Source organism: Engraulis encrasicolus, chromosome 20 (assembly GCF_034702125.1).
Source record: "Engraulis encrasicolus isolate BLACKSEA-1 chromosome 20, IST_EnEncr_1.0, whole genome shotgun sequence".
Lineage (NCBI taxonomy): Eukaryota > Metazoa > Chordata > Actinopteri > Clupeiformes > Engraulidae > Engraulis > Engraulis encrasicolus.
Window position 1 is genome coordinate 46,612,655 of NC_085876.1, and position 23,715 is coordinate 46,636,369.

Below are 23,715 nucleotides of genomic sequence, written 5' to 3' on the forward strand. Positions count from 1 at the left end.
CCCTTTATGGGTGAAAACAAACCGAATGTCTCATTGACTTACATGCTACATCAGCTAGCCTAAATGAACACATTCCATGCTTCAGCCACGGCTGTTTGGCTATATTATTTGAACAGCCGGCAACACAACACGTTTTCGGCATGTTGCGCGTGACCAATGCTAGTCTACAGGTCTGTATCTTTCGTTTATTAAACCCCGACATCACCAATTGACTTGCATGGGTTGTTTTCCCCCACAAATGGGCGTAACGCACATGGAAAACGTCACGCCGTTCATGAGTATAGTCATGGATAGTGTGCGATTTGTGGGGAAACCAGAACTGCCCTACAAAGCAAAAAGGCAGTAACTGCGCAGAGCTCAAAACTGACTTTAAAATGATGCTGCAATCCAGTATAAGTGGTTTTTGGGATATTACTGAAATGTGACAGTTTTGTTAATTTATATTACCAGCCTTTTTCCAAATCAATCATTCTATTTATCTGTAGACTTTGATATATATGGCATTAAAGTTATAGTTAGTCATTTTAAACAGCAATGCAGTTACTGCCTTTTTGCTTTGTAGGGCAGAGAAGGGGGGATTTGTTTTAGATTTTAAGCAATACCAATGGAATTACATTGACAGTGATTCAAATCATGTAGAAAAAGTGGCGATATCAAAGCCAGAAGGGGGGACCATGTCCCCCATTCCCCCCCGACAAATCGCACCCTGGTCATGGACAAGATTTGACTACCATAGTACTACACTGCTCTGACACTACACAGGGCCTTTTAGTAACACATTACAACCTTGTTATTGCTATTCGGGTAACAGCAAGTGAATAAATAGCTTGTATAAATTATAATAAATAATACTCGCGCACACACACACACACACTACCATAGCACTACACTGCTCTGACATTACACAGGGCCTTTAGTAATGCACTACGACCTTGTTACTGCTATTCGGGTAACACACACACACACACACTACCATAGCACTACACTGCTCTGACACTACACAGGGCCTTTAGTAATGCACTACGACCTTCATCTTGTACATGGAGCACCATTTGTTCCTCATGTGTTTCTTCATTTTACATGGAGAGCTGAAAGGGACGGCTCTTGAGCTAGGGCCCTAAAACTGTCTGGTGACCCCTAATGATTGAGGTCGACTACAACAGCCTATAAAATCAAGATGGTCATCTTCGTTCCTCTCACTTAACCTCAGAGAGACAGAGAGAGAGAGAGAGGGAGAGAGGGAGAGAGAGAGAGAGAGAGAGAGAGAGAGGGGGACAGAGTGTGTGTGTGTGTGTGTGTGTGTGTGTGTGTGTGTGTGTGTGTGTGTGTGTGTGTGTGTGTGTGTGTGTGTGTGTGTGTGTGTGTGTGTGTGTGTGTGTGTGTGTGTGTGTGTGTGTGTGTGTGTGTCTGTGTCCACTCACACTGAAGCCCTGAAGTAGCTGTGTCCAGTGGGACTGGTGAAATGCGTACCTCATTCGGTCTGCATATGAAGAGTTCAGATGCAAAACCCCCTAAGTGCCTTTTCAGAAAATAATCTTAATTCATTTTTATTTAATACAAAGCTGTCAAAATTGCATATTTTTTTATTTTATTTATGTAATATAACTATGTATATGTATTATCAAGTACATGAATGTAAACCAAACCAACAACGGGGTTCTCTAAAAATGTAGAAGTGCAGGTCTTCAGAAATGGAGTTAGGGGTTTTTGCATCTGAACTCTTCATATACAGTATACACAGTATGTCCGTTTATGTATATAATCTCTCTCTCTCTCTCTCTCTCTCTCTCTCTCTCTCTCTCTCTCTCTCTCTCTCTCTCTGTCTCTCTGTCTCTGTCTCTCTCTCTCTCTTTCTCTCTCTCTCTCTCTTCCTCTCTGCAGGTTCATCTTCCCCACCACTCGTCTGGGTCCAGAGTCTCAGTTCAGTGACTTCCTGGATGGATTAGGCCCCGCCCAGATTGTTGGCCGGCAAACATTAGCCACGCCCTCTATGGGTAAGACCCTGCTTACAGTAACCAATCAGACACTTATCATCACTTCTATACAGTATTGACTGCAAATTCAGGCACGCATAGCAAAATAAAAGTTGAATTGTTTAATAGGTTTGTGAGCCCTCTCATAGTCAGAGAAATACATTTTGTACATTCATCCAAAATCATATTCATTCAATATTGATGTACAGTGTTGGTTTGCATATGATTATACAATGCTACTGAGCACCAGTAGACACCACATGCATCTTATGTACACTGTGGTTCAGCTCTCTGGCACCACCCTGTGGTGAGAATCAGAACTCAAACTACAGGACACAGGCCAAGTAGTCGGCATAATAAGAAACTTTTTTTTTTCCTGTAGGCAAACAGGCTGCAGTATGCAGATAATAAATCATTCCAAAGTAGGAGTAAGTTCAAGGATGGATTACTGCAAGGGCCTACCGGGCCCAGGCCCAGGGGCCCAAGAGTCCAGAGGGCCCTGAAGCCCAATCCTCTAAATTTCCATTCTCATGTTGGGTAAAATCACACTTTTAACAACTCTATTTTCACATGTTTTCAGGGGAAAAACACCTGAATGCCCAACAATATAGGGTCTCTAACATCTGGAGGGGGCCCTTTCTTGTTGTCTGGCCCAGGGGCCCATGGAGTCATGATCCGTCCCTGAGGAGTATGCAGACTTTACTCAAGCATTTTTCCTATATGCAGTTAAGGGTTAAATTATAATTGTTGCAATATTAGCTAACTCATGGTACAGGTGTCCTCTTATCGTTTTTTTCCTTTGGGGAGTACAATGTGAAATAATACTCTGGTTGTTGCATAACCGCAGAGATACACCAGCGGCGACGCGACTCAAGCGACAGAGTGTAGCAGCAAGCGATACGAGAGACTGAGGAGACTAGAGTATGTCCGTACAGGCGGAAGGCAAAGCATTCAAGCATTCCCATTGGCTGTGGTTACTGACCTCTATACAGTCATTGGCTGTCGCGGCTTGTCGCCGAAACGCGTCATAAAAAGTTGAAAAGATTTCAACTTCAAATTGTCGCGCTCGGCGCGCAAATCGCTCTAGTCTCCAGAATCGCTTTTGTCTCTCGACTCAATACAAAGTCAATTACTTCCGTCGCTCGACTCGCTCAGATCGCCGCTGGTGTATCTCTGCGGTAAGGCATTAACCAATGATGCTGCATACAGTATATCACGAAAGTGAATACACCCCTCACAGTTTTGCAGATTTTTGAGTATATCTTTTCATAGGAAAGCATTACAGAAATGTAACTTTGACACAATGATTAGTGACCTTTTACCAACATATTTAACCGCTTAAATTTCTTGTTCACTCAGAAAAAAACAAAATACAGCCATTAATGTTTGAACATGTACTCACAAAAGTGAGTACACCCCAGATTAAAATCCGGTAGAGAAGGGGCTATGTTGGCTCGAATCGTCTCGAAATGAAACAAAATGAAAAGGGATGACAAGGGAGGTCATCAGTGTGCGTTTCAACCTTTCTTTGCATTGAACTTTTAAATTTTGAGTCTGCATCTGACTTAAATAGATTGGTGTGAGATTTGAATGCAATCCTATGGAGAATATCATGATCTGCTTCAGTAGTCACAGTGCATGTTGACATGCATGTCTCTTTTAGGTGTATTTCAGATTGCCAATGTTGACAGCATTCATGCATCCCCAAACCATGTCAGTCCCACTACCATGCTTGGCTTATGAGAGGATACACCTTTTTTGTAAAACTCACTTGTTTACCACCACACATGCTTGACACCATCTAAAGCAAATTTGTTTATCTTGGTCTCTTCAGATCACACAACATGGTTCCAGTGATCCATATCCTTGGTCTGTTCATCTCTCCTGAGACCAAGATAAACAAATTTGCTTTAGATGGTGTCAAGCATGTGTGGTGGTAAACAAGTGAGTTTTACAAAAAAGGTGTATCCTCTCATAAGCCAAGCATGGTAGTGGGACTGTCATGGTTTGGGGATGCATGAATGCTGTCAACATTGGCAATCTGAAATACACCTAAAAGAAACATACATGTCAACATGCACTGTGACTACTGAAGCAGATCATGACATTCTCCATAGGATTGCATTCAAATCTCACACCAATCTATTTAAGCCAGATGCAGACTCAAAATGTAAAAGTTCAATGCAAAGAAAGATTGAAACGCACACTGATGACCTCCCTTGTCATCCCTTTTCATTTCGTTTCATTTCGAGACGATTCGAGCCAACATAGCCCCTTCTCTACCGGATTTTAATCTGGGGTGTACTCACTTTTGTGAGTACATGTTCAAACATTAATGACTGTATTTTGTATTTTTCTGAGTGAACAAGAAATTTAAGCGGTTAAATACACTGTGTGCAGAATTATTAGGCAAACATGTTTTTTGACCATATTGTCCATTTTATGCATATTTTCTGCCACCAACCTTCATGAACATGAAAACCTATTGGATTTAAGCATTCCAGATCATGCATATGTGTATAATAAGATGGGGGTGTGATCAAAGGAGCCCAACACCCAATATCCGGTGTGCATAATTATTAGGCAACTTTGCTTTCTTCTGGGAAAATGGGCCACAAAATAGATCTAACAAACTCTGAAAAGTCTATAAACAATTTTGAAGTCTTCCAGAGGGATGTGGCCCTCTTGAAATTGGCAAGACGTTGGTCACGTTAGCACAGAAGTATCAAATGCACCGTTGCAAAGTCATCAGTCTCACATGAAATGTCACTGCCAAAAAAATGAAGAATTTAAGGTGAAACTACAAGAAAATTATTACCCTGCAGTGCTATCATATTCCAGAATGCAAACTTACATCAGGTGTCCAGAAGAACAGGTTGTTGAGCACTCAGAGACATAGCAAAGGTAAGAAGGGATGACACCAGACAACCATTTAACAAGTTAATTAAGTCAAGACTGGGTCAAGAAATACCCTAGGACAGAGTTTTTAAAGGTATTATGGACTGGTGAAAGTGACTATTGACAGACAGGGTGGATGAGCCCATAGCTGGATCTGTGAGGGAAAAGTTTGCAACTTTCAAGAAGACAATGGTATTTATGCAGTATTCTGCTGGCATTTGAGTAGAACTCAGGAACTCATCTGAGTGTGCACATTACCGATCTAGCCATGGGCTCATCGATCTGGTCCATTAACAGTCACTTTCACAAGTTCATAAAACCATTGACAAAATTGTCTAAAGACCTTTCTTGACCCAGTCTTGACTGCATTTCTTGTTGAGTGGTCTTCAGGTTTCAACCTGTTTTACCTTGGTCATGTCTTTGAGTGCTGAATACAATGTTCTTGTGGACACACAATGTAGGTTTCAGTTCTGGGATATAACAGCACTGCAGGGTAATCATTTTGTGGTAGTTTGACCTTCAATTCTTCTCAATCCGGCAGTTACTTTGTGAGCACAATGCATGTGACACTGATGACTTCGTAACGGTGCATTAGACGGATATGACCAATATCTGGGCAATTTCAAGACAGCCACATCCCTCTGGAAGACTTCAAAATTGTTTTGTGACTTTTCAGAGTTTGTTACATCTCCTTTGTGGCCTATTTTCCCAGAGGAAAACAAAGTTGCCTAATAATTATGCACACTAATTTTGCCCTGATATAGGGTATTGGGCCCCTCCGATCACACTGTCTCTTATTATACCAATATGCATGACCTGGAATGCTTAAATCCAATAGGTGGTCATGTCCATAGAGGTTGGTGGCGGAAAATATGCATATAATGGACAATATGGTCAAGAAACATGTTTGCCTAATAATTCTGCACACAGTGTATGTTGTTAAAAGGTCACTAATCATTGTGTCAAAGTGAAATTTCTGTAATGCTTTCCTATGAAAACATATACTCAAAAATCTGCAAAACTGTGAGGGGTGTATTCACTTTCGTGATATACTGTAACTCCCCATGTGTTTTTCATCTGCCTCATGTACAACACATAGACAAAGTCCAGTGTTACCTGCAGACCATGTGTTAGCTAAGGTAACTAAGGGTAGCTTGATTTTGGGACTATGAAAATGTTCGGCACATTCCTGACCTCAACTGAGAGTGGCGGGTTATAACCGGGACTTTTGGGAAATGTTATTCGTCATTACCTTCTTGGTAAGACCAACATCTCGGTCGGTAGGAGATTTGAAAGTCGATGATAATCAGGCAAGTTCTGTGCCCCCTCAGGCGACGTCCATCTGCAGCCACCAATCATGTAAATCAGTGTAGGATTGCTACTGAGCATTCACATTGAAGTGATTGCCTTACAGACCTTTGCTTTAGGGCTGGATTAAGATGGCCCGGGGCCCCTGGCAGGTGGGGGCCCCTTGGCTGCAGTATTGCCATCCCTGCCCTGTCTCTCTCTCTCCCTCAGGTGATGAGGTGGGGGCCCTAGGCTGCATATTGTATATCATATCTAGGCTGTGTGTTAATCCTGACCCTGGCTAGGCTGCGTACCGTATATCATATCTAGGCTGTGTGTTAATCCTAGCCATCTTTGCTCTATCTCGTCTTCAGGCGATGAGGTGGGGGCCCTAGGCTGCGTACCGTATATCATATCTAGCCTGTGTGTTAATCCTAGCCATCTTTGCTCTATCTCGTCTTCAGGCGATGAGGTGGGGGCCCTAGGCTGCATACCGTATATCATATCTAGCCTGTGTGTTAATCCTGGCCCTGGCTCTGTGCTCAGGTGATGTGCACCTGGGTGTTGTGGATCGGGAGGCCCCTGGCAGGTGGGGGCCCTAGGCTGCATACTGTACCGGTATATCATATCTAGGCTGTGTGTTAATCCTAGCCATCTTTGCTCGATCTCGTCCTCAGGCGATGTCCATCTGGGTGTGCAATTTCTCCTCTCTTGGCCGCTGGCTGCATACAGTATATCATATCTAGGCTGTGTGTTAATCCTAGCCGTGGCTCTGTGCTCCCACAGGCGACGTCCACCTGGGTGTTGTGGATCGGGAGGGCCAGCTGGAGGTAGAGATCAACCAGGCCCGAGGCCTCACCCCTAAACCAGGCTCCAAGAACATCCCTGGTGAGTAGAGGGACTTACTATAACTATTACTATTACCACTTACCCCTAAACCAGGCTCCAAGAACATCCCTGGTGAGTAGAGGGCCTTACTATAACTATTACTATTACCACTTACCCCTAAACCAGGCTCCAAGAACATCCCTGGTGAGTAGAGGGCCTTACTATAACTATTACTATTACCACTTACCCCTAAACCAGGCTCCAAGAACATCCCTGGTGAGTAGAGGGCCTTACTATAACTATTACTATTACCACTTACCCCTAAACCAGGATCCAAGAACATCCCTGGTGAGTAGAGGGACTTACTATTACTAATTTTAGCCTGATGAGTCGTACACATTGACAGTAGATATATCTACTGTCAATGGTCGTACATGTTGTTTGACCTTTGGTGCCTGACGCGACATATACGCTGTATTCAGGTTTTTGAGATTTTAGCTTTTTTTAAATAAAAATGTGGATATGTTACAGCTGAATGAACATCCCAGGTGAGTACAGGGACTTACTTTAACTCAGCAGCACAATGAAATAATGCAGTGTTAACTCAACACTATTCTGAAAATAATGGAATAGTCAATTTTTGTGTTAAATTCAACTCTATTGAACATCCCTGGTGAGGGAATTACTTTAACTCAACAGCACGGTGAAAAAACATGTTAATATGTGTTAATTCAAGTGTAAAGAAATCCTGTACACGGTCCATTCCACCAACAAACTTTAACAACAATAACAATACAACTTTTCAGACATGCAACCTTCTTTCGGATGACCGAAACGTTGTATTAAAGTTTGTTGGTGGAATGGACAGTGCACAGGATTTCTTTGCACTTGAATGACAACCCCACTGGGATAATATCCTACGCACCTGTCCAACCACAGAGGTGTGCAAAAGCGTCTTCTTGAAGTGTGTGTTCATTCAACACTATTCTGAAAATGTCTAAATCGATTTTAGTGTTAAATTCAAGTCTATTGAACATCCCTGGTGAAGGACTTACATAACCCAACAACACATACTCAAAGATGCTTTGAACATACCGATATTGCATTATTTCAAATCAAAGAAAAAATGTCTTCGCACTTTAATCTGCAATACGTAAAAAATATGCATTTTTTTCATCCTGATGGTTTATCCCTCAGGGTACTTTTTTCATGGCTTTATGGAGCTATTGTGTTTGAAGCAATTGCACACAGTGTTGCGGAACAAAAAGCGTGGGAAACGTTTCTGATGGCGGCGCGGAGTTACAGTTATGCTGGTTTTTAGTCACCAGGGACGGCAAAAAGTCGCTAAATCTAGCGACAAACTCGCTAATTTGGCAACATTGATAGCACAAGCAAGACTGCCTCTAAACTGTTGTTTCCACATGTATTCCTCAGCGACGTATGTGAAGGTGTAAGACTGCTTCTAAAGTGTTGTTGTTTCCATGTGTATTCCTCAGTGACGTATGTGAAGGTGTAAGACTGCTTCTAAAGTGTTGTTTCCACGTGTATTCCTCAGCGACGTACGTGAAGGTGTACGTGTTGGAAGGCGGCGTCTGCCTGGCCAAGAAGAAGACCAAAGTGGTGAAGAAGACCTTCGACCCCTCCTACCAGCAGAGCCTGCTGTTCGACGAGAGCCCTCAGGGGAAGGTCTTACAGGTGGGACACACATGGCACACACACACACACACACACGCGACACACACACACACACACACACACACACACACACACACACACACACACACACACACACACACACACACACACACACACACACACACACACACACACACACACACACACCAGTGAGGTCATTCTCTTACAGCAGTACACACTCTGTTCGTTCGACGAGAGCCCCCAGGGGAAAGTCTTACAGGTGGGACACACATGGCACTCTCTCTCTCTCTCTCTCTCTCTCTCTCTCTCTCTCTCTCTCTCTCCACTGAACTCACTCCACTCTCTCCTTGCTGTTCGACGAGAGGCCCCAGGGGAAAGTCAGGTGGGACTCATGGCACTCTCTCTCTCTTTCTCTCTCTCTCTCTCTCTCTCTCTCTCTCTCTCTCTCTCTCTCTCTCTCTCTCTCTCTCTCTCTCTCTCTCTCTCTCTCTCTCTCTCTCTCTCTCTCTCTCCCTCCCTTCTCTCTCTCTCTCCACTGAACCCACTCCACTCTCTCCTTGCTGTTCAACGAGAGGCCCCAGGGGAAAGTCAGGTGGGACTCATGGCACTCTCTCTCTCTCTCTCTCTCTCTCTCTCTCTCTCTCTCTCTCTCTCTCTCTCTCTCTGCTGTTCAACGAGAGCCCCAGATGAAAGTCTAAAGGGCCGTACACACACGTCGCTGCTATTTACTCGCTACTTGCTCACTCGCCTACTTGCCACTCGCTCTGGGTGATTTTGTTTACTGGTTGTCATGGTTCCCGCTGTCCGCGCCAATAACGTCCGTACGAAACAAAATGTAGGCCTGCGCTGTTTAACGTTGATCGTGTGCTGTGCACAACCATGCAGATGAGCCTTTAATGGTGTACACTGTATTGGATGTATTTTCCTCAACACTTCAAAGTGTGATGGCGTGCAGAAGTTGGGTGGTCAGAACACCACAGGGGTAACGTCACCTGTCAATAATCTGTATCCTGCATTCCAATTGGTTACTCGCTTAACTCGCGTCGCTCGAAGATAAAATAAGTTTATCTCGGAACCCGCCCACATCGCATCGCTTGTACTCTCTTCGCCTACTCGCCAGCGAGACTCGCTGGAACACGTAGACATTCTATTGACTTCATCCGCTGAGCGAGTAACTAGCAGCGACGTGTGTGTGGCCCTTTACAGGTGGGATGGACATGGCACCAGGGAGGCCAGTCTCTCACAGTACACACACACTCCCCCACCCTCCACCCTCCTCTCTTTCTCCAGGTGATTGTGGTCGCATGGACGTCCACGCACACGCACACGCACACACACACACACACACACACACACACACACACACACACACACACACACACACACACACACACACACACACACACACACACACACACACACACTCATCTCTCTCCCTCTCTATCCTCCTCCTCCTTTAGGTGATCGTGTGGGGCGACTACGGGCGCATGGACTCCAAGTGCTTCATGGGGATGGCCCAGATCCTATTGGACGAGCTGGACCTGTCGGCCTCCGTGAGTGGCTGGTACAAGCTCTTCCCCACGTCCTCCATGGCCGACCACAGCCTCGGCCCGCTGACGCGACGCCTGTCTCAGTCCTCGCTGGAGAGCGCCACCAGTCCCACCTGCCCCTAAAGGTCACGAAAAGGTCACTGTGGGCGCGGCGTGAGGTCATTCAAGGAGGAGTCATCATCATCATGCCCATAGAGTACCCTCACCACCCTCACCCCCACCCTCTTAGAGGTCATAAGGTCAATGAGATAACCAGGTCATCACCCCCACCCCCACCCTCCATCTTTGACATGCTCTCCCTTAGCCAACCTGTCTGAGAACACTGACCCTGTCACCTTTCCCCAGTCCTCTTGGAGAGCTACCAGCCCTATGTGTCCCTAGAGGTCATAAGGTCAATGGGGTCACTAGGTCATCACCATCATACCCCATCTTTCTTTTTCTCTGGCCAGCCCCTCCCCCAACCTGGAATCTCTGACCTGCTGGATAACTCTACCAGTCCAACATGCCCCCTAGAGGTCACCATCACCCTTCCTTTAGGGGTCATAAGGTCACCAGGTCATCAGCCTCACTGACGGACCCTTTCTCTGGCTAGCCCACCCCCCCCGCCTGGGATCCCTGACCATCCGCATGCCTCAGTCATCACTGCAGAACCATGTCCTCTACCTGTCCTCTAGAGGTCAAAAGGTCACATAGAGGTCACTGTCACCCTTCCCTAGGCATCACAAGGTCACCCAATATCCAGATCACCAGCCTCTTAAAGGTCAAGCTGATAGATAAACTGGCCCTCCCTCGTAAGGTCACCAGCCCTTACTGCTAGAGGTCAACAAGAGGTCACCCACCATCCCAACACGCCCGCCTCCCAAAGGTCAACAGGTCAACATGTCAACAACTCAGCGGGTAAAAACTGTTCGCCCTTGAGGTCACCTTCTCAACTCTTCCTTCCCCAATTAGTCTCACAAGGTCACCAAGAGGACATCTTCTCAGCCTCACAAGGTCACTCAGAGGTCACCCACACTGTGACCTTGTCCTGACCTGCTCAAACACCAGCAGTTTGGCTAGTGTGTCCTCATCACATCCTATTAACACCTGTTTGATAAGATGTGCCACCAACCTCTCCTGCATTTACACATGGAGCCCCAACCGGCATCAGAGGAAGGATGGGGTCATGACCTTGCTTGACCTTTGCCCACACATACATACGCATCAAGACAGCGGGTTGGACTGGACTGGACAGACTGGACAGATAGGCCCAACGACCCGCGTCATCCCACAATCACCCCCCCCCAATCACACTTCCAATGAGATGCTGCAGACTCTGTGCGCTGCACACGATTACGCCCACCTTCATATCAGCACACACACGCACGCACGCACACACACACACACACACACACACACACACACACACACACACACACACACACACACACACACACACACACACACACACACACAACCTCTACAGGGAATTCATAGGGATAAAAAATGTAGCTTCTACCTTTACCTCCAAAATGTACACACACACACACACACACACACACACACACACACACACACACACACACACACACACACACACACACACACACACACACACACACACACACACACACACACACAGTTATATACAAAAGGGCACTTGTAGATCCTCCTGTTTCCCAGGGCAAATCCGATGCCAGTCACTAACCTCTCAATGCCAAATCCCATAAGAAATTTATTTTTTAAAACCAAAGCTATGTATTATTACTATTATTATTACTAATATTATTACTATTATTGAAAATGAAACTAAATAATAATAATAGTAATGATGCTGGAAAAATGCTATTGTGTTTGTCGGTGTAGACTTATCGATATGTAGCATAGTCATTGACTTAGATGAGATGCAAAAAAAAAACTAAAGTAAGTAAGGCCAGTTATAACTGACTAGTTAGCTAACTGCCAGATTTATCAATGGTATAGCTTCCTGTTAGCTAACCGCAAGACTTATCAATGGTTTAACTGTCCATTAGCTAACCATTGTAGTTAGCAATGGCGACAAACGTCAGGGCTCACAAGGTCAAAGGTGAAAGGTCATCAACAGAACCGAGTTGCCAGATTGGATGATTTCCCACCCAATTGGGCTGTTTGGGATGACTGTCTGCAGTTAAAAAATGTACTCGGTGGGTTTTTTCTGTAGATTTAGGGACATAGAAAAACACTAGAAATTAGTTAGTTATGATATCATTTTTTCAGCTTGTATTGGGCTGGAAATCATCAGTGACATTTGGCAACCCTGTAACAGAACAGTGCTCATATCAGCAGAACAACATTCCACGCCTGTGATGTGAAGTAGCGTCAAAAACACATGACCTTTGACCCCAAAACAGCGCTTTTCAGTGTGTAGATGCTTAGCTAAACTTTGCCAATGTTTGTGGTCCTGTATGTATTGATGACTGCCTTCGTCTGCACGTTTTGTTTGCAAGCACTATAGCAACAGATATAAAAAAAAAAACTTTAAAGAAAATGTTTTACAAAAAAATGCTATTTTTACGCTGCAAGCTTGCCAATATAGGCTTAGAAAAAACGGTATTTGATTTTTATTTTGCTGATGTTTAAACTGTTCTGTCTGGGAACCTAAAAGACACACTGAACAACAAAAACAAAAGTGTCCAAGAAAACTTGGTTTTCGGTGTGTGTGTGTGCGTGTGTGTGGTTAACAGAGATTGTATGTAGTGGTCATCGTAAACCAGCAGTCGAATTGTGAATCAGTGGCCCAGGTAGCCGGCAGATCGCATCGCCACCTTCGCGTCGCGATAGTGATCTCCTGAATAACATCTGAAAATCACTATACTTCCTTCTGTCCTTTCGTCCACTTTCAGCCTTTGCGGGGCGAGGATCGACATTGTCAATGATCAGTGAAGGTTTTTAGTCAATATCGTGCAAAAATATGAAATTGATGTTTTCCTGTCATTTGAAATCAGGACAGGTCTATTTTAAAGGGACACTGTGTGAGATTTTTAGTTGTTTATTTCAAGAATTCATGCTACCCATTCACTAATGTTACCTTTTTCATAAATACTTACCATACTCACCACCACCATCAAATTCTAAGTATTCATTATGACTAGAAAAATTGCACTTTTCATACATGAAAAGTGGGATCTTCTCCGCCATTTTGAATTTCAAGAAATAGCCATTTTTAGCTGCAAAAATGACTGTACTTGGGCCATACTAGAAAATATTAGTTTATTACTTAGTAAACTATCATGAAAAGGTCAAATTTGGCAACAGGCGACACTGTTTCAATGAGCAGCATAGTGACCATTTCCTGCACAGTGTCCCTTTAATGACCGGAAAATCTCCCGAAAATCGCTCCATGGGCATCGCCAAGGCATGAGGAAAGGACTGGAGGAAACCCCCTGAGGCATGAGGAAAGGACTGGAGGAACTAAATTGGTATTTTCAGCCCCTGTACAGTAAGCAACATGGGAAAGCTTATAATCGTGATGGAAAGACTTTCAGCTGCTAAGAACTCTGGGAAATGTAGTGTTGTAGCACTCGTGTCTCTAATGGTGGAGCTGAACTTCACCAGCACACTTCCCACTTCCAAGTTCCTACTTCCTACTTCCTATTTCCCATTTCCCACTTACTGTTCCCTCTCAAAGGAGAATCAGATTCACAGAGAACTGCAACTACTGTAGCCCTCTTGCACTGGCCAAAAGGACTCAAGGATCAACAGCAGGATTGCTTGGAGTAGCTCAACTCAATAGTGTAGCCGTCTCAATACTGTAGCCCTCTTCCGCTGGGCCTAATGGAGTTGCCCTATTGTACGGCCCACTACTTCAAAGGATTGAGAAAAGAAATCTAAGAGAACTTCAACAGCTAATACCCTCTGATGGTTCAAACTAATACGACATGAAGCGACTGTTTAATTAATTCCTTCTTCCAGTGACAGGTTTGTAATGTATCAGTATGGACGCTCATGTTTTGTTTTTGTTTTTTGTTTTTGTTTGTTTGTTTGTTTGTTTTTTGGCTTCTTGGAGCCATGACGCAAGTATCCATACAACGCTGAACTGTTTGTAGCTGCGTAATGTCTCGGTCGTCACGGGGACAAGACTCCGCCCCCGCTATTAGCATCATCATGTCATCCTGCTCTCTCAGCATTACCCTTGGGGCCTACTATACCACACAGCTGCTTCAGGGGGAAGTAAGAGTAAGTTAAGAGCAGAGGTGGAAAGAGTACTAAAATATTGTACTCAAGTACAAGTACTGTTACTCTGTTGAAAATGTACTCAAGTACGAGTAAATTTACCAGTCAAAAAATCTACTCAAGTAAAAAGTAAATAATTTAAAATGTACTTTGAGTAAAAGTAAAAAGTTACTTTTTAACAATCAGCGTCTTCTGCCTCTAGATGTGCAAGGGGTGCACTAGGTTAGAGGAAGAACAGCTAATGTTGATCTCTGAGTTAAGTGAATCGCGGTTCGGCGACAAGCCATGTCAGCCAATGACTGAGTGAGAGGTCGCACGCGCCAACTCTTTATAAACTAGGCTAGAATTCTAGAGGTGTTTTTTGTTTTGTTTTTTACTCAGTAACGTTTGTGCTGTAAAATGTACCGAAGTACATTACTCGAAAGAAAATATACTCAAGTAAAAGTAAAATTACAAATTTTAAAAAGTAATTTAAAAAGTACAAGTACACAAAAAGCTACTCAATTACAGTAACGCGAGTAAAGTAATTAGTTACTTTCCACCTCTGGGTAAGAGGTAAATAAAAGCCATGAGTCCTCAATTTCTAAAGAAAATGAGGACTCTAGGCTCTTCTATTAGATAATTTACCCCTTAACTTAACCTGGTTTACTCCTGAACCAGCTTTGTAGTATACGCCCCGAAGTGCCAAGACCTTAGTAAAGAATGGAGGATGTACACTCTACTAATGTACAGTTTGACTTCCGAACAACCACATTAAATTACATTACGTCACCAAGAAAATAGCAACGAATAGCAGCCATAGCTTCTGTTCAGGACGCCAGTCAGTAGCAAATCAAGAGGTTTCTACCCCCTTGGAAGAGTATCTAATGAACACAAACTAACCGGAGTGAAATTATATCATGTAACAACGACTCTCTGTACTGTATCGATACTTCTTCTCTTTCCTTTCTTTTTTGTCTCTCTCTTTCGTATCTCTGCTGTAGTGATTACTGGGGAACACTGCATGTGTGTTTCTCCCCATTGGATCCCATGTTGTTGCTGTTTTGTACTTTTTTTCGCAGGTTTTCTATTAATTTATGTATTTATTTAGCTTGTGTACTTTTTTGTTTTGTTTTGGTTGTTTTAATTTTGGTAATTCCAAATGTGAGGATCTGGGCATCTATCTTAGCTGTAAACCCTGGGTGAATTTCTCGAAACCAAAGTTCCTTACTACATTAGCTACTTCTTTGCTTTCAATGCATTTTCCCATTGGCAACTACCGAAGTTGCTAACAGGCTAACAACTTCCCTTTTGAGAAACTCACCCCTGGTGCGGACAATAATGCATGTACTATGGATCTCCTTAGCTTTCTTTTCTACGTAATGGTACACATTTTCTGCTAATAACCCTCTCTTAATACCTGCTATAACAACATATCAGTCAGTAGTCAGTCAGTGTTGGTCTGTATCTAACAAATGGCATTTTTATTGGTGAGATCTTTTTTTTTTTTTTTACTAAACCTGTTCACTTACAGTCACTCTGCTGATTCATAGACTGTGTTTTAACAACAACAAACTAATAGAGAATATTGTTATTTTTTGTCCTCGGTGTGTATCAGACTTGTTCTACTTGTCCCTTTGTGATGAACCTTGAAATGATTTCATGTGAACTCTGAAGAGTTACTGATATTTTCACTGAAAAAAGCCACACTCTTGTTTCTTTAGAGTGCTGTCATCATCCCAGTCAGACAACTCAAAAAGGACATACTGTATGGGTACAGAAAGGTCTTGTTCATTTGTTTATAAAGTATGCTATATTTTCTTTTGGAATATGGCTTTCCCTTATGGCAGTTGTGCACAAAATGGAGCAGAATGCTTCTAGTCTTTTGTAAGCCGTTCTCTGATTTCCCCCCGTCACGCTTTTGTTGTGTAACTTACACTCTTGTGAAGGCACTGGGTACAATGAAGAGTTTTATGGACATTTACTGAGCTGGTAGCCATTGGTATTTATTCTGCTGTTGTGAAGCCCTCGGCCATATTGTTGTTTAAAAAAGACAAATTTAAAGGGATGACTTTGTAACTCCCCCTTTTATGAAGAATACGACGAAATTGTGAATTTATTAACTGTGTACTATGAATTGTGAATTTGTTAAATGTTGTGCTCCTACTGAAGGATTTTATCGTTTTTAAATTCCAAAACAACTGTTGGGATCAGTACCAAAAGACTGCCCAATCGACCTGCTGATGCAGAAAGGTGAAACTTGGTGGACAACCATAATTCTCCAAGGGGTTGCTTGGTGACAGAACAGAGGCCTATACTGCAAAGCTGGTTCAGGAGTAAAGCACGTAAAGTTAAGAGGTAAATCATATAAAAGAAAAGACTGGAGTACTCATTTTCTTAAGGACATGAACACTCCAGGCTCTTCTTTTTGATGATTTACCTCTCAACTTGACCTGGTTTACTCCTGAACCAGCTTATTATAGGCAGGGGCTGGATTTGAGTCTTTGTGTTGCTATTGCCAGAGGCTAGTTCACTGGCTAGTTGCCAGTGATATTGTGTGTATGTTCTGAACTGGGTTTGCCTCAGTACATGTGGGTTATGGATTGAAATCTGGGGTTTTGGGGAGTAATTGTTGGTTTGATAGTTTTTCCTTGTGCCATAAGCAACCCTTTTCCTCTCCACACAGCAAAAAAATGCAGTGTTAAGAGAGTTAATTTAGCATCTTCTAGAGTGTATTTGGTTCAAGAGTACTCTCTATAAGTCTTGACTTAACACTGGCTTTTCAGGTGCACAAGTTTCTGTGCCGTCAGGGTTATCCAGTGAGCTAATTTATCCTTTTGAGCGAAACATGAAGAAAGAAAAGAGGAGCTTATATAAATATATTTATTAATTCCTGTTATTTGCACAGAATTGTGTTGTGGCACCTTTGTAACCACTGACAGACTGCTGTATGTGAATGAAGACATTTCAAGAGAAATTGTTCTGTATATTAAGCAAAAAAGTTTTAAAAGTTGCATTGTAGCTGAATGTGTGTTTGCCTATGGCACTAAAGACCATCACATCACATTTTTCTTTTATGTGACTGTCCTGAAAAGTTGAGAATGGCTATTGTTGACGGATAAGTTGCATTCACATGTGACGGCATGGAAGCTTGAGTGTCTAAAGATTCTGTTTGTTTTTTTCCACTTTTGATTATTTGGAAATTTGTGTATGAATATTTTAAAGCCCAGTCTTAACCAAAGGAAAATGAGGGGAAGTTCTGTGGAGTTGCTGGCATTTTAGAAAATATATAAAGTATTTGGTTCTTCTCCACTAAAAACCCTGAATCCGTTGAGAAGTTGGGGCACGTGGTATATGGATTTCACAGGTCATTCAGACAAATTTCTATTCATGTTTGTAGGCCCTTGGCAGAGTAGTTGAGGTTGAACAATCACCTCTCTCTCTCTCTCTCTCTCTCTCTCTCTCTCTCTCTCTCTCTCTCTCTCTCTCTCTCTCTCTCTCTCTCTCTCTCTCTCTCCCTCCCTTCCTCCCTCTACTTTCAACAGGAAATTTGGGCATTTTTGATATTTTGAATTTTAAAAGACTTAGATATATTTGGTCATTAATCTGTATTATAAAACTAGAGAAACCCAAGCTCTTATAGAAACAATGTTCCACGTTTCCATGTGTCTGTGATGTGTTTGTACCAGCTGATGTCTGGTGCAGAGTAGCAGCATATCCTTCCGTGCACCACTGAGATGGGATGAATCAGGTCTAGGTGATACTTGACTGCTCTGACTGAGTTGAATAGATGCAGCTGTATTGGTTCTGACTGAAGCGAACGAACAGCCGTAAAAGTAGCCTACTATATCGCATCACCCATTCCATGGTATAATTTATTCAAATGCGTGTATATAGTATAATGTATGTATATGCTTTTAAAGTCAGTTTCAAAGAAATTACTAAATATGATAAATGCTATGTGTCTGTCTGCATAATGTAAGCAAAGATATTTGAGGGCTTGTTGTCTTTTTTGACCTTGGATTTGACCTTTGACCTTGGTTTGTGTAGCTTTGCTGCCGTTTGGAGGGCAAGTCCAGTAGCACAGGTTCAGGGGCGGACAAACTGGATTGAGAAATTAATTAAAAGTCCTGCCAGATATTTATTCTTCCTCTGCTCCCCAACACCGTTAACTTCACTTCTTAACTCATCAACGTTTCTGAAGGGGTTTAATCATTACGATCAACTGGTTCACTCAATTGACTGGAGCAAATCAATGGCAGTTTTTTTTTTTTTTTTAACTTTCTGAACCCAGCATGTCTGCCCCTGCACACAGGGGTTTGGGATGGGTTCCACTAGCTGTGGGTGTGTTCCAGAGTGCATTGGGGTTCTAGATCCACTGTCAGAGTGTTCTAGAATGCATTTTTGTTCTGGTTCCACTGTGAGTGTGTTCCAGAATGCATTTGGGTTCTGCTTCCACTGTGGGTGCGTTCCAGAGTGCATTGGGGTTCTAGTTCCACTGTCAGAGTGTTCTAGAATGCATTTTTGTTCTGGTTCCACTGTGAGTGTGTTCCAGAATGCATTTGGGTTCTGCTTCCACTGTGGGTGTGTTCCAGAATGCATTTGAATTCTGCTTCCACTGTGGGTGTGTTCCAGAATGTATTTGGGGTCTGCTTCCACTGCGGGTGTGCTCCAGAATACATTTGAGGTCTGGTTCCATTGTGGTTGTGTTGCACGGTGACTAGTGGAATAAGAGCCTCACAGAGGAAAGATGGCGGACAATCAGACTGAGCTTGATGGTGAGGTGATTGTATTGTGCTGCTTGCCGAGCTGGGGGTCGTTTCTCGACAGTGCCTTTGCTAACGACGTTAGCCATTTTGTTCGTTCTTAAGACCAACGTTGTAACCAAGGTCTTGAGTTGGTCTTAAGTTGGTCTTAAGTTGTTCTTAAGTTGGTCTTACGTCTAAAGACCAACTGAAGACCAACTTAAGACCAACTTAAGACCAACTCAAGAGCAACTTACGACCAACTCAAGACCGACTTAAGACGGTTAGCAAAGGCAAGAATCGAGAAACGGACCCCTGGCTGGCGCGCTTGATTGAAAATGCTGCTGTAGTACTAGTCGTAGATGGAAGAGTGGAGGAGTGGGGATGGCTAAGGATGGGGTGTGGCTCGCTTATTTGATGGCTGTCATGAAACATCTTTGTTGAACTTTTAAAAGTCCTTTGGCCAGGAGGCTACTTCTCTCTCTCGGTCTCACCCCCCTGTGTAAATGTATCTCTTGTTAGCACGGTCTCAATGTGAGACCACAATTGAATTGTTATACTTGGAATTACCATATATACGTACTGTACGTAGACATATACAATATGAAGTTTTATTTTATTTTTGTAAAGACAAGTTAGATTTGCTGGTTTATTACTGATGATGGCTGGGCTGAATTCTGTCTTGGAGTTCATTCAAATGAGGGCTTGTGCAGTCAGTTGCCTTACATGAGTTATGGGATGTAACTTTCCATGTTGTAGCAAGAGCACATACACGTTCAGATGACTTAAAGAGAATATATGTACAAAACAATCTTCTTTCTTTGACTACTGTAAGTTTGTATTTTGCGGAAAAATAATGAATGTATTTATGAATAATTTTATTCGATTATTGATCAAAATGTTTGTCTTGTTACTGTACGGATGACGATGCTATTGTTCCTACCCTTGTTGAGACAGGCAAACTTCTCTGTATCGTGAATAATTGTATGTCTGAAATGTGTACATTTTTGAAAGAGGCTTGTTAAAGAACAATATGATTTCCTCTGCACCCCATGTTAAGGATTTTGTATGTAACCTAAGACATTTATTGTCGCACTAAAGCATTGGGAAATGACAAATTCATTGATTGTAGCAATGCCAGAAGCACATATTTGTAGTTCAATTTCAAACTTGTTTTGCATTTGCATGGTTATTTATGAACAAAAAAAATGCTCTTTTATGGTCTTGACATAAGTGGTGTATAGAAACGCCAACTTCTGATGCATTTTGGGAAATGTAGGAGAAAGGGTTTTTTTGCCGTAGCATGTCAACGGACTGATTCATACCAACTGTAGTTATCTGGCTACTAAATCTTGTTTCCTTGCAATAACAGGAGCCAGAGTGACTCCGATGACCCTGTTTAAGGATGTTTTTTTTTTTTTTTTTCAAAAGCTGGCTTCCTCCTTTCAGGGAGTTTTTATCCCATTTTTTCTTGGTCCAAAGGATACTTTCTCGTCTTCTGTGTGACTTTACTTTGCACTAACTAGTAGGACTAAAATGATTACTTTTTTTTTTTTAACCAATGAAATTTGAAATGAGGGCACGCAAGAATTCCAGAACCAATTGAACAGAGACCAAGAAGCTAGATGGACAAAAAGCAAATTGAATTCACTTTCATACACACATGCCTAAATCATGTGTCTGTGCTCATCATGTGGCTTTGATGTGACAAGTGTTTGATCTTTGTAAAAAAAAAAAAAGCAGTCCATTCCTCTCTGCTCTGTCCAGCTCCATCAACATAGTCCACTGGTCGTCCCTTTGTGTTCCTCATTAGAACAGCACAAACAGTTGAGTGGCCAAATTAATATTATTGGAGAATTATTGTTATTATTATTATTATTATTATCAGTATCATTATTATTATTATCATGTGGGAGCTTAAAGGAAGTCAAGTCCGTGCAAAGAGAACGACTCCAATCCACGCATTAATTGCTGACAAAAGAAAACATGGTAGCATACGGTAGCTTCTCCATACCAAGCGAAACGAGAACTATATTAGTTGTATACTGTAGGTTACATAGTTGCTGCGTTTAAAAGAAGAACACATGAAATGCCCTCCTTACAAGGCTCATTGAGAACAGTAGCCTCTGGCCTCAGAAGTAGCCTACTTGATCCACCCTTAGTCACTTCTTCTGAAGGAACAAACTCTAGACGTGTTGGGCATACGTACTTAGGTAAAAGATCAAAACAAATGTCTTGGTGCAGTATGTGCTTCTTCTGTCTGTGATCTGAACGCAGGAGAATCCTGGAACAAATAAATATGTATGTGGCAGGACGTTTACTTATTGAACTGGGCATAGGCCTGTCTGACCAGGACTGGACTAGAACAGAACAGAACTGAAAAAAAGGCATTTTTTTTGTGTGCCCCCTTCTACGCGTGGGTCAGATTCAAAGAAAATATACATAAAAACAAACAAAAAACAACACCATTGGTCTGTGGGGACTGTCGGCCTACCGGGAAATGCCCTGTATGCCAGATCACCAGGGCAGGCCTGTATCTGACTCTTGTAATGTGTTAAATGTAGGTCTACACACCAGCGCTTACTGCATAGAGGGAAGGCATTGGAAAGATCACGGGGCCACTACGTAGTTGACGTGTAGCCTATACGAAACACCACAACTGTAACCAATCACATGGTATATAAGAAAAAAAGGAGCTGTACAATTTTCTACTTGTGCTTTGTAAATGTTTTCTATGTGCAGTATTTGATAATGTAAAACTGGTATTTTTGTGGTTTGTACGCAGCAGAGTCGACTATTTAAAAAGTGCACGTAGTTTTGTAAGAAAAGGGAACAAAAGACATCCTCTCTCTCCCCGACTCCTCTCTCTCCCCTCCCCTCCACTCACATAAGAGATTTTGGTTCAACTAAGTCCTTCACATGTATCTGCATGCCTCTTTGACAGCTGGGAGCAAAGTCAATAAAGTTTTATTTGAGTCATCTCTAGTTGTGTGTGGTCATCTTTATAGTTTTGGGGTCTTTCTGCATTTAGTGTTGGATAGCCCAGGAAGACAAGGTCCTTGGTGTAAATTGGCTGTCACCAGAATGGCAGTGACCAAGTCATAGCCTACTATAAGCCTATTACCAAAGGCCCTGTCCTGTGTACATAGTGGTGTCGTACTATGGTAGATATAGATATGTTTTTTCCAGATACTTACAGTGTTCCACTGGTGGAACGGCATGCTATTAGAGGATAGGACAGTATAGAGCAGTGTTTCTCAACAGGGGTGCGCCGCGGAAACGTGGCTAACAAATTAATTATGTAATATAATACATTTTTGTCTAAATTGATAACTTAATGTTAGTCAGTGGAATCTTTCATCTGCCATTTATGCACAATAAAGTAAATATAGGTCGCCCCAGTCAGCTGCAACTTCGAACGTAGGTCGTGTGATGTCTCCAAATGTGTTACTTTTCTAAGCTTGTGTGGTATCGGATTCAATGCCATGTTACGGCTTGTTGGTTTGGGGTGCCTTGAAATTTTGTTGTGCTGAATTCCAAAAGTCATGGTTGGGGGCAATGAAGCTGCCAGAGCTCCTCCCTCCCCCAACAGGCCAGTCACAACCAGGCAAGCAAACTAGGAAATTGCCCGGGACCCCCACATGAAAGGGGCCCCCCACCTGAAAGGTAACGACTGGTGAAGTACAGTACTTCAAATGTCAGCAATGATCACTTTGTGAGCGAGGCAAAAGCTCCCTAAATTCAATCAACCGAAAAGTGCAATGAAACTGCTATCAAAATCCCTCAAGGGGAGAGCCCTCCCTCCTCCATAGTTTGAAGAATATAACGGGGCCCCAAATACCTTGGGGTCTCTCTCCTTGTGGCCTCGTGATGATGTCACTGACAACAACAGAACTGTATTTCACAAGCTGAATTCTGTCATTTTCTCATTTATTATCGGGATGGTGAATGAAGAATAGTCCCCCAAAAGTTATTGTGACTAGTGGCTAGGCTGGGGTCCGTTTCTCGATTCTTGTTGTTGCTAACCATCTTAAGACCGTCTTACCATTCCCTTGGATGTAGTGGTGAGCGTTGCTGTCGAGAGAGAGTTTAGTCGCTCTTACGAAGGACATTGCTACCGTCGTTAGCAAAGACGCTTTCGAGATACGGACCCCTGACCCGTGGGGAAACTTCATTGTTTTCTCCATGGAGACGGGGTGTCAGTGAAATGAGAGGCCAGACGCACAGGCAGAGGATGGGAGCCTGCATATTGGACTGTATCCCATGTCCCCCAATAACTGGCTAATTAATGATTTATTCATGAATGGGCCTACACTGAGTCCAGGCCAAGTCCCAGAGATTCCACAAGTCCAAAGGCCAGGCCAAATTTTGCAATTCTCTTCACTTGATGTCCATAAACATTGGACTTCGTTCCAATTGAGCATTGGTACAATGCTACAGGCTCGTTGAGTATTGTTGCAGGCAGTTCTCAAAGGCCAAATAAACGGAGGTCCAACATGGTGCTGGTAAGGTGGCCAATGAGTGTATACGTTTGTTTCAATTACTGTATGAGTCACTACCTTTAACCAAAACGACTTTGTTATTACAGGGAATGATGATGATGAGATT

General features: G+C 42.8%; 1 protein-coding gene across 1 annotated transcript in view; it reads left to right on the forward strand.

Annotated features, from left to right (window-relative positions):
- rims3 (regulating synaptic membrane exocytosis 3) overlaps window positions 1-10,315 on the forward strand; it is a 98,290-nt gene extending 87,975 nt beyond the window's left edge. Inside the window, exons 4-7 of the mRNA XM_063184974.1 lie at window positions 1,882-1,994; window positions 6,945-7,046; window positions 8,542-8,681; window positions 10,103-10,315. Of these exons, the coding sequence (XP_063041044.1) occupies window positions 1,882-1,994; window positions 6,945-7,046; window positions 8,542-8,681; window positions 10,103-10,315 (568 nt within the window). The remainder of the gene's footprint in view (window positions 1-1,881; window positions 1,995-6,944; window positions 7,047-8,541; window positions 8,682-10,102) is intronic.
- The last annotated feature ends 13,400 nt before the right edge of the window (window positions 10,316-23,715 follow it).